The sequence below is a fragment of the Carettochelys insculpta genome, chromosome 4 (assembly GCF_033958435.1).
Source record: "Carettochelys insculpta isolate YL-2023 chromosome 4, ASM3395843v1, whole genome shotgun sequence".
Taxonomy (NCBI): Eukaryota; Metazoa; Chordata; order Testudines; family Carettochelyidae; genus Carettochelys; species Carettochelys insculpta.
In genome coordinates, this window is record NC_134140.1 from 108176578 (window position 1) to 108188169 (window position 11592).

At 46.6% G+C, this 11592-nt stretch overlaps 1 protein-coding gene across 10 annotated transcripts in view; it reads left to right on the forward strand.

The window, feature by feature from the left end:
• The window catches only part of ELOVL6 (ELOVL fatty acid elongase 6), a 115024-nt gene that overhangs the window by 96036 nt on the left and 7396 nt on the right, over window positions 1-11592 (forward strand). For all 10 annotated transcript variants that reach the window (XM_074993436.1, XM_074993444.1, XM_074993440.1 and 7 more), the window contains one exon: window positions 361-512. In XM_074993436.1, coding sequence (XP_074849537.1) covers window positions 361-512 — 152 coding nt within the window. The remainder of the gene's footprint in view (window positions 1-360; window positions 513-11592) is intronic.

Here is an 11592-nt window from a genome sequence, read left to right on the forward strand (position 1 = left end):
GTACACTCAAAAAGCTAAAAGAAACATTCCCATCTCCTCTGGATACCTGCAATAGCATTTCCTTAAGAGTGGAAGAAGGGAGCTGACAGGACTGTACAAGACTGTCGCCAGTTGCGTTGTTTTAATCCAATTTTAAAAAAGCAGGTCATCCATGTTCCCCACTCACTCCAAAACTTCAGAGTCACTTTTTGAAGGCATCAAAGTTGCTCCAGCTCTACACCAGAATCAATATTAATATTTGGCTCCAAACACTTAATAATTAAGGACACTGCTGGGTTTTTACTATAATGATTTAAAGTGATAACGTTTAACTACTGAGTAACTACTGGGTGTTCTCTATTTTCTCTCCCTATTCTGAAGTATATTTGGTGCTGTCCGAACTGGTGCTTATATGCTGTACATTCTGATGACCAAAGGCCTGAAGCAGTCAGTGTGTGACCAGAGTTTTTACAATGGACCTGTCAGCAAATTCTGGGCTTATGCATTTGTGCTAAGCAAAGCACCTGAATTGGGTGAGTACCTGCTCTTGTTTAACGTGCATATTTTGGGCAAAAGAGTTTATGCAGAAAATATGCAAGAGCATCCAGTGCTTCTAAAAATGTCTTTTCAGGCTTATAAATAAAAAACCCAACCCCCAAGCCCCCATATTCTTCCGCTGTTGAACTTTAAGCTAAACTGAGCTAGGATTAGAGAAATAAAAAGTTGAACAGGATGATTCCCAAACCCCACAGGTCAATTCACCTTCATTTTTAGCAGTTTTGATTCAGTTCACAGTGTTTGTTTAGTCAACTCATGCCCCTGAGCTAACATGGGGCATTTGGCCATAGCTCTGAGCTGGCAAAATTAAAGAGCCATGTGGAGCCCACACATTGTAGAGTTCTTATAGCTCCCCAGTGCCACAGGAATGCTTCCTCCTGCTCCTTCCCAGTGCATCAGCCAACTCCATTGGCCAAGTAGAAGAGAAATAGATTCCTGGCCCTGTACCTTTCAGCCCCGCACTTTGGGACATAGTGTGCTCCTTAGGGCAGTGGACAGAATAGTCTCTGTGCTCCCCCAAGCTCAGGGGACCTTATTTCTCCTTACCTCTTTTGCAGGCTATGGAAAGCAGCAGAGAGAACTTTTGTGCTTTTGTCTTTCCCAATGTTTTTGCACACCTATGCTAGGGTTAAAGGCAACCTAACCCCTAGCAGCAGTTCATAGAGGAAGTGGGAGTTACCTAGTGTAATCTCCTAGATCAGAGGCAGTCCTTCACCCGATGATTTAAGCAAAATATTCATGCTGAGGCAATCAATCTCCACTCTTACAAAAGGCACCTGACAGTGTCAAATAAGCCCAGGCTGTATTGTTTTTCATTGATCTCTTCATAGGGTTCCTTGTTTTTCTCTTCACTTTATCCAGAGATAAATAAGCCTTTAACTCATGGTTGTACCAGCCAGGACATAGGAAACTTCATTCATTTACTTTAGTGATCAGAAACTCAGACCTTCTGCAAAATAGTTTGGTCATAGCCTGTATTTCTATTTAGCACTCGCTAGATCATGAAGTGCTCTCTTAGATATAGTACAGGGATTGGCAATGCAAGCTTCCCCATACTACCCTGCTATTATAACCCTGATCTGAACACATGACCTACAGGACTGAAACTATCGGTCTGTCTTCAGTCTTGGCTGCTGTGCTGAGTTGGTGGATAGGTGCTAGTTAGTGTTTGTGGTTTTGGTGATGTGGGCACCTAATGACCATCAGCTCATTTCAGATAACACAAAATCAATAGCTTTTGGATAGTCTGCTACCAGGCCCACTGAAGGCAGTGCAAAGGGTGCAGTTGGTTCAGAGCCCAATGATTCAAAGGAGTCTGGGGTTCTCAGCCACCGCCACTGCTACCTCAGTAGTAGCAGTGACTAGAGCCCTGGATTCTTTAAATCTCTGTGGAAGCACTGTGTGGTGTGCTCTGGGCAGCTCTGAGGGCTAGAGGGGGAGACTTGCAGCATGGTCTGGGCAGCACTGAGGGCAGCCTGCCTACCCCACACTCCTTTCAGTGGTGCAGAGATGCACGCGCTCCACCTTGCATAGGGACTCAGCAAGTCTGTCAACCCCGCTGTCCAAGTTACTGAACATGAGTGGGGAAGGACCCAAGAGCTTCCATCATGAAATAGAAGTGTGGGGGTGGCCAAGTTTCCTGTGGTCCCATAAAGTTTGTTTACAACACCAGTCCTGGCTCTTAGGCTAAGTCTACCCTTACAAAAAACTTCAAAATGGCCATGCTAATGGCCAAATTGAAGGATACTAATGAGGCACTTTGAAAGCTGACAGGAATAAGGAGAATAAGAGGATTTCGATGTTGTCAGGGTCCTTTCGAAAAGGACCCCCATGTAGACAAGCCACAGGCGAGCGAACCGCGGCGCTTTTGAAGGCCGGCAACACGCTAATGAAGTGCTGAATATTCTTTTCAGCACCTCATTAGTATTCTTCTATTTGGCCATTAGCATGGCGATTTTGAAGTTTTTTGTAAGTGTAGACATGGCCTCAGTGTTCTGTGCTGTTATTTAGCTGTAATTTACCTCAAATGTCTTCTAAGAGCCCAGTAAGCAGTGGACGTGTTGGTTATGTGCTAGAAAATATTGACCTCCTGTCATGTGGCAAATTCTCTCATCCAGCACGGGTAAAGTCTTGAGGGTGCTGAGTGAGAGACATTCAACCTGTAGTAGATTTACATCCAAAGTGACTTCATATCTGCCTTACTGTGTGTAAATCTGGAAACCACCACATCATCATCCACCTATGGAAGTAAGAGGCTTCTTGTCCCATTCTAGCTCAGTTCTACTTGTCCTTATTTTGTATCTGTACACACAGTTAACAAGAATGTGTTTTTTTTCTCTTCCAAACAAACCAGAAGTCTCACTGACAGTTTACTTCTTGCAGACAGAAAATAACAACCTTTCCCCTAGTACTGTGGTTCTTCCCACTCACCCACCTATTGGATGCAGATTTTCCAAATGGTTTTCCCTCCTGCAATTTTTGCAAGGTTATAAAGGATATATTTAGCCCCCAGCCAGTACCCTTGCTGCTCATAGGGTTTAGAATGAAAAAGGCTGGTCTTAATGCAAAGTAGGCAACTACAATTAAGCAGGCCTCTGGTGTTCATTCCTGAAGGAGCCAAGTCACTGAAACCTCACAGAGCTGCACAATTCACTGAATACAGATAAACAGAAATTTTAGGCTTGTATTTCAGCAGCAAACGCAGTTCAATGGATTTCAGTTTAGCAGTTTAGCAGCACATGAGACAAGAAGGCAGCCCCCTTCTTGCTCTCTCAGACGCTTTGGTTTCTGACTGTTTAAATTACAGCAAAACCCACTTTGGATTTAGTTTTGTTAAAATTGGGAATGGTGTGCTGAAAGTCTAGGTGCTTAGAGTGAGTGTTTGTGCGCATTCCAATGTAGGTGTGCATGCACATGCTCAGTTGCTGGAAAGTTACCCCCCCCGCCAGCTGGTTGTGGTTGGATCAGTGCGGTGCCCACTGGAATGGCACCAATATAGCCCCCAATATAGGCACCACCCAGTTCACCCCCTGCTCAGTTCCTTGTGTCGATTGCTGTAACTCCCCTTCACTTGTGTGAGGAGTCTTCTCAGTTAGCTGGTAGCACTTAGATCTTTATCTGTAAATAGTTCTAATTAGGTGTTAATAGATTAAACAGCTAATACTTCAATTGTTATTAGTCAGTGTTGATCATTGGGCCTCAGTAGGAAGGTCATTGCCCCTCCTCGATGCCTTGGTGCTGGGACATACTAAGGTTGCCAGGCTTCAAAGTTTGTGCTAACTGTGGGAGACACATACCAAAAAGTGGTCCTCATTCAGCCTGCTTTCAGTGTCTGGGTGAGAGTCACCAGCAGGACCACTGCCCAATCTGTAAAACCTTCAAGCTGGGGACCTTAAAAAATAGGGCTCAATGCCTCAAAGTCCTATTGATGGAGATGGTTCTTCATACTGAGAAATCCTCATCAACTGGGCCGAGCACATCTTCCGCAGTATGGAGTGCACCAGCACTGAGCTCGGCCTTGGTCTCGATGAAGGAGAAGGGAACCCAACACCATGGTGAAGGGCCAGTAGCTCAACTGTTTCAGAGGCATAAGTCTTAATCCCGGTGCCTCACGAAAAGAAAAGGCATGACAGGGGCAGTTCTCTTGTGGCTTCCAAGTGCAGGGAGACTTCCCAGGCGGTGACAGGAGAGACATGCCGTGGGCAGACCATGGATGGTCAGGCTTCGACATCAGTCCAGAGGTCCAGCCCCCAGTCTCTGCAACTACCATTGACACTGGAAGCATTCTAGTCAGCACAGAACCCCCTGCAGATCACAGCACCTTTTTCCCTGCCCAGGAGGAACACATCCTTAAGGCAGGTGTTGAGTCATCCCCTGTCACAGGGCAAGCCCTCCATGATGGCACGTCCTCCCACGCAGCTGGTTCCGATGATGACCCAGCACCAGCACCATCCCGTCCAGGGCTCCCGCAGGTGCCCTGGGGACTGGCACTACTGCTTCACCACCGCCTCTGACTCAGAGTCTGACTCCTACTTTTCCAGTCCTGGTAGGAATAGGAGTGCTCGCTCTTCATCCAGGCGAAGTCAACGCTCCATTCTGGGACAGTGGCCATCAGACTTGCAGACCGCTCCACAGTGACCATTCTGGACTCTGTGGACATACCACAAGAGCCGGGGCAGTTCATTTGCTCTCCATCCTGAGATCCATCATTGATGTCTGCAGGTCCTTTGGTACCACATTCAGCACCATCAGCCTCACAGGGAGCACCCCCCCATGTGATGATTCATTGAAACAGCTGCCACTTATGGAATCATCCTCGTTCGCACCATCAGTAGTCTTGTCCCCAACCCCCTCAGTGTCATTATCATTGTCAGCGCCAGTGGTTTCAATGGCCTTTCCTTTGGAGCCGTCTGCCTTTGGAGCCGTCTTCAGCAATGGTGCCTCCTCTCATGGTGGAGGGCTTGGCACCCCCCTTTGTGGGCTCAGCGTTGCTGAGGCAGGCATTGGAATTGTTCCCCTCAGGTCAGAGAGTGCATGCCTCAAAGACTGCAGGGCACCCAGAGGTTGCTGGGCCTTTATACCCCTGTGATACAATGCAGACATTTTACTCTGCGCCCTCCCTCTAGGCAATTCCCCCAGCAGCCTAGGGATCAGAATAGGTGCAGAGGTCAGAGCAGTAGGTGGTGCTCCCACCAGCCCAGCGAAGGCCAAGGGCAACAGAAACCGCCTCAAAGCCCTAAGTCCATCTTTTGAAGGTGCAGTTGAGACCACCACACCACTCCCCATTATGGATCCAGCACTCCCTGTGTTTTCATTCTGCCTGTCCCCTTTCTACCATGCCTGTGCCATAATAACATCAGAGCAGTGGGTCCTTCACATGATAGAAAGAGGATATGCTCATCCAGTTTAGTTCTTATCCCCCTTTCAGCCCTTCTTCCCCACCCCTCTTCAGGGCTTCCTCTCACAAGAGTCTGCTCAGGCAGGAGATTCAGTCACTCCTCAATCCAGAGACAATAGAGAAGGTTCCCCCACAATTCAGGAGCCAGGAATTTTATTCCCATTATTTGCTAATCCCAAAATCAAAAGGGGGAATGAAGCCCATCATGGACGTGCAAAGCCTGAACAAGTTGGTAAAAGAGATCAGGTTTGCATGGTTTTTCTAGGACTCATTATCCCATTGCTGGATCCTGGAGATTGGTTTGCCACTCTAGACTTACAGGACTTGTATTTTCACATCACCATCTGTCCTCCCTACAGGAAGTTCGTCGCATTTGTGGTGAACAGGGGACACTATCAGTTCTCAGTTCTTCCATTTGGCCCCTCAACAGCTCCAAGGGTTTTCACCAAGTGCATGGTGGTGGTTTCAGCCTTCCACCACAGGCATGGTATCCAATTGTTCCCATACCGGGATGACTGGTTAGTCAAAGGGACTTCACAGGCCCAGGTTCATCAACACAAAATGTTCACTTGCCAAACCTTTGCCAAGCCTTTACCTTTGGCCTTCTGGTAAATGAGGTGAAATCAATGCTCATACCCACTCAAAGAATAGAGTTTGTGTGGGCTGTCCTGGACTTGGTGCTCGCCAGGGCCTTTCTGTCAGAGAGCAGCTTTCAGGCTTTCGCCAGCATCATAAACGACATGATCAAGTTCTCCACCACAATGGCCAGGTGTTATGTGAAGCTCCTGGTACATATGGCAGCTTGTACATTTGTGTTACAACACATCAGACTTTGACTACATCCCCTCCAGTTGTGACTCTCTTCCATGTACTGCCCTGTGAGCGATGATACAGACAAATTAGTGACGTTGCCACTGCAGGTGTTGCAGACGCTGCATTGGTGGCTGGATGCTTGAACAGTGGGTGTGGGGTACCTTTCAGACCTCCGCAACCTTCATTGGCCTTGGTAACTGACATGTCTGATTTAGGCAGGCGGCATGTCTGAGGGAGCTCTAAACTGAAGCTTTCTAGGGTGCTTCAGACTTTGAGTTTCACATCAGTGTGAGAGCGCTCAGGTTGATCAAGTCGGCATGTGAGGTGTTTTGGGACAACCTAGCAGGGCCATTGCTGAATACAGACAACACAACGTGTGAATACAGACAACACAACACCAATGTATTACATGAACAGACGGGGTACACACTCCTGTCCCCTGTGTCACAAGGCCCTCAGGCTATGGGAGTTCTGCATCCATCACTAAACCCTCCTGCAGGCCCATTACTTACACAGGGTCCACAGTACCATAGAGGACCACCTCAGCAGGTCCTTCATGAGTCACGAGTGGTCCATTCACCTGCTGAAATCAGTTTTCCAAGTTGGGGACTATCCCCAAGGGGACCTGATTGTCATGCACCTCAATTCAAAGTGCCTAACATTTTGTTCTTACCAGAACTGGAATCCCAGGTCCTGGTCAGATGCAGTCGACGTGTCCTGGACAGGCCCTCTGCTGTACTTGGTAACAGTGTCAGGCTAGCAGACCCCAGGTGGAAGGGTGAAAGGCAGCTCTGGACACAACCTGGGCTAGGGGAAGAAAAGCAAGAGCCAGTTAAGCTCCCAGATGGAGGCAATAGGGAGTGGCAGCACATAATTAATGAGGCCCAACTGGTCTCACTGCCAGAGTGTGGGCAGGGTTTAAAAAGCATTCCCAGTCATGGGGGGAAGGGGAGAGGAGCTGGACAAGTTGGAGAAGCTGTGGTGGTTGAGGTAAAAGGAGAGAAAACTACTTTGACAAAAGATAGCAAGGGAGAGAGGGAGTAGCCCAGTGAGACTGAAGCCCTGGCTATGGAAAAGAGGGGAAAGGACTGACCAGCCAGTCCAGATTGGCAGAGATGGGTGCAGCCTAACCCCTCCAGCTGAAGGGAGAGGCATGGGACTCTGGCCAGACCTAGGGATACCCTGCCACAACATGTTCCTTCCAGTTCCCCTTGTCCACAAGGTCCTCCTCAAAATTCGAGCAGACCAGTAATCTTGGTGGCTCCAGCATGGGCCAGGCGGCATTGGTACTCGGTGCTGTTGGACCTGTCAGAGTGCAATCCCATAACACTCCCAATATACCTGGACCTGTTTGATGCAGGAGGAGGGGCAGCTTCAGCACCCCCAACCTCCTATCCCTTCACTTCAGATCATGGAAGCTTCATGGTTGAGTGCCGTGGAACTTTCCTGCGCAGACCCAGTGAGGGAAGTGCTTTTAAATAGTAGGAAACCTTCTATGATGGCCACTTGATGAAATGGAAAAGGTTTGTGGTTGGGCTTCCCATAAGGGGTTATCTCCCTTGCAGGCCACAATCCCCTCGATTCTGGATTATTTGTGACATCTAAAGTAGTCAAGACTGTCCCTGTCCTCCATTAAAACACAACTGGCAGATATTTCCAACTTTCATTTCAGTTCAGGCCTTTTGGTGGTGGTCTTGGACCCTGTGATCAAGAGATTCATGAAGGGCTTGGAAAATGTTTAGCCACCAGTGCAGCTCCCTTACCCTCTTAGTATTTGCTTTTGGCCAAACTCATGGAGCCTTCTTTCAAACTCTTTGCTTCCTGCTCCCTGGTGTTTCTAAGTTCCAAAACAGCCTTTTTTGGGGGGCCAGAAGGGGTCTGAGTTGAGTGCACTGTTAGTGGACCCAACCTATACAGTATTCCACAAGGACAAGGTCAGAATGAGACCCCCATCCAGCTTTCCTGCCGAAAGTGGTCTCTTTCCATGTCAATCAGGCTGTTTCACAACCTGTTTTTTACCCTAAGCCTCATGCTACCATGCAGACAACACAAAACTACTCCAAATAGTTAAGTCCCAAGCAGACTGTGAAGAGCTACAAAAGGATCTTAATAAATTGGGTGATTGGGCAACAAAATGGCAGATGAAATTCAATGTTGATAAATGCAAAGTAATGCATTTTGGAAAATATAATCCCAACTATACAGATAAAATGATAAGGTCTGACTTAGCTGTTACCACTTAAGAAAGAGATCTTGGAGTCGTTGTGGATAGTTCTCTGAAGACATCCACTCAGTTTGCAGCAGCAGTCAAAAAAGCTAACAAAATGTTGGGAATGATTAAGAAAGGAATAGATAATAAGACAGAAAATGTCATATTACTGTTATATAAATCCATGGTACATCCACATCTTGAATACTGTGTACAGATGTGGTCTCCCCATCTCAAAAAAAAAAAATTGGAATTGGAAAAGGTCCAGAAAGGAGGAACAAAAATGATTAGGGGTATGGAGCATCTGCCATATGTGGAGAGATTAGTGAGACTGCGACTTTTTAAGTCTGGAAAAAAGATGAGTAAGGGAGGGTATGATAGATGTATACAAAAGCATAACTGGTGTGGAGAAAATAGATAAGGAATTGTTGTTTACTCCTTCTCACAACACAAGAACGAGGGGGTCACCAAATGAAATTAATAGGCAGCAGGTTTAAAACAAACAATAGGAAATACTTTTTCACACAACACACAGTTAACCTGTGGAACTCCTTGCTGGAGAATGTCGTGAAGGCCAAGACTATAGTAAAGTTTATAAAAAGAACTAGATAAATTCATGGTGGATAGGTCCATCAATGGCTATTAGCCTGGATGGGCATGGAGGGTGTCCCTAACCTCTGTTTGTAAGAGGCTGGAAATGGGCAACAGGGAATTGATCACTTGATGATTACCTGTTCTGTTCATTCCCTCTGGGGCACCTGGCATTAGCCACTGCCGGAAGACAGGATACTAGGCTTGATGGGCCTATGGTCTGACCCAGTATGGCTGTTCTTATAAGGAGAAGAGCTTACATACCCTGGACATCCATAGAGTCTTAGCTTTTTACATGGACAGGACCAAGCCATTAAGGAAGTCACAGCAGCTCTGGCAGACAGGATGAAGAGCCTCCCACTTTCATCCCAGAGGATTTCCTCCTCGATAGTGGCTTGTATTAAGGGATGCTACCAGCTAGCAGGGCTTCCCCCTCCTCTGCTCAGGGCTCACTCTACAAGGTCGCAGACCTCTTCAGCAGCATTCGTAGCCCATGCTCCTATTCAGGAAAGCTGTAGGGCTGCCATGTGGTCTTCCATTCACACATTTTCAGCCCATTATGTGATTATGTAGTATACTAGGGCACTAGGGATGATACTGCAGTGGCCAGGGCTGTGTTACCGTCATTCCAGGGCTCTGAGCCCACCTCCTAATGTCAGCTTGTATTCACCTACATTGGCATGCACGTGAACAATCACCTGAAGAAGAAAAGACAGTTATTTTCCTCCATAACTGGTCTTCTTGAAGATGTGTTCTTCACGTCCATTCCAAAACCCTCCCCTCTTTTCCCACTGTCAGAGTAGGCGGCAAGAAGGAACTGAGTTGGGGGTCGGCAGGGCGGGTCTTTTGCATATTATATCAGTGCCACGCCTGTGGGTGTCATGCTGACTCAAAGGCTACAGGCTCAGGGAAGAATTTTCCGGCAACTGAGTGCACAACATTGGAATGGAAGCGAACAGCACATCACAAAGAACAGCAGTTACAGAGGTAAGTAACTGTCTTTTCTACTAAATGTGACTCAGCATTCCTACAGCTAAGGAAACAAACAGAAGTGTGCATAATTGCAGCCTTAGTATGTAAGGCGTAGGTTCAGTTGCACCCCCACTAATGTTCTTTATTTGGATTTTCCAGGGATGTAAGCACATAAAAACACACTTTGTGCTTCAAAGCTGAGACTCCCCCTCCCCATCCCAGTAAATCACGGTCTATAATAAAAACATATGCATATAAATGAAAGAATTAAAACTAATGAGGGGAGAGGAAACAGCAGGATGAGAAACAAACAGTATGTGGATATACTACACATTATTTCTGTTGCAGTGCCATGAGAATTTGAAGAAAAGGGACTTGCAGTATATCAGAATTATCCCACTTTCTCTCTAAAACCAGAAGGTATTCACACTTGTGTAACTGCCCTCAGTCAGACTCGAACGTGGGACCTCTGGAGCTTCATGTAGGTACCTCTACAGTTTGAGCTAAAAGCCAGCTCCTTTGTAGCTTAGGCTGTAGGGGACACTCATTCTTTCTCTGTGAAGTGATTTAGGTGCTGTTACATGGGCCAGTGAACCACACATAGGTGTATGGGGTACACTTGCACTCCCCCTCCGGTGGTACAGGTTACACATACAGTAGCATTTTGCACAGTAATAAGTGAACACTGCTTGTTCAGGTTGATTTGCATAAATATTGACCATTCACATACTTATTCAAAGTGTTTGAACCTGTTGAGCCCAGTGCTGTCACGCTAGTCAGTCAATCCAGAAGGACTCCATTGCCATTACCTGAGCTCCTTACACAGATGTATGTGACAGCACAGAACAGAATTTCAAAAACACTATGGCTACAGCGACACTAGATGCATCTGTCGAGAGATGTTTCTCTTGGAAGAGAGTTTCCAATAAAATGTCTGTCAACAGCATGCAGCCATACACTAAAGTGGATCGAAAGAGCGATCTGATCTGTCAACAGAGCAGCCGGACTGCCCAGCCGCTCTCGACAAATAGCCAACCGGAAGCACAGCAGGCAGGGCTGCCCAGTGTCATGGAAGCCTGTCTGTCAACAGAAAGCCCCCCAGAGCATCCACATGGCTTTTTTATTGGCAGAATCTGTCAACAAAGACACTCTTCCTCATCTGGGAGAGGCAGAAGGTTGTCAGCTGAAGTGCCAAGAGGGTACACTGGTAAGGCTGAAGTCCCGAAAGGGCTATGTGAATGTTTTATGTTTGGCAAACACTGCCATAAGGAATTGTCTTCACTTTATTGTATATGACAGGATCAAGTGATACAAAATCCTTCTGCTCTTTGATTGGAATTTTCAGACGTGGGGGGAGAGTTGTCTAAATTTAGGTCCCTAAGTCTATATTAGGCACCTGGTAAAAAAGGCTGAGCTACCATCATTCTCATTGACTTAATGGAAACGGGCTGGAAATCAGACATTTTAATTCATGTGTCTAAATAAAAGATCAGGGTCTAATTTTAGGCATGTAGGTTTGAAAATGCTTACCTGAATATTTGTATTTATAAACGATGGGATAACAGATAGCCAG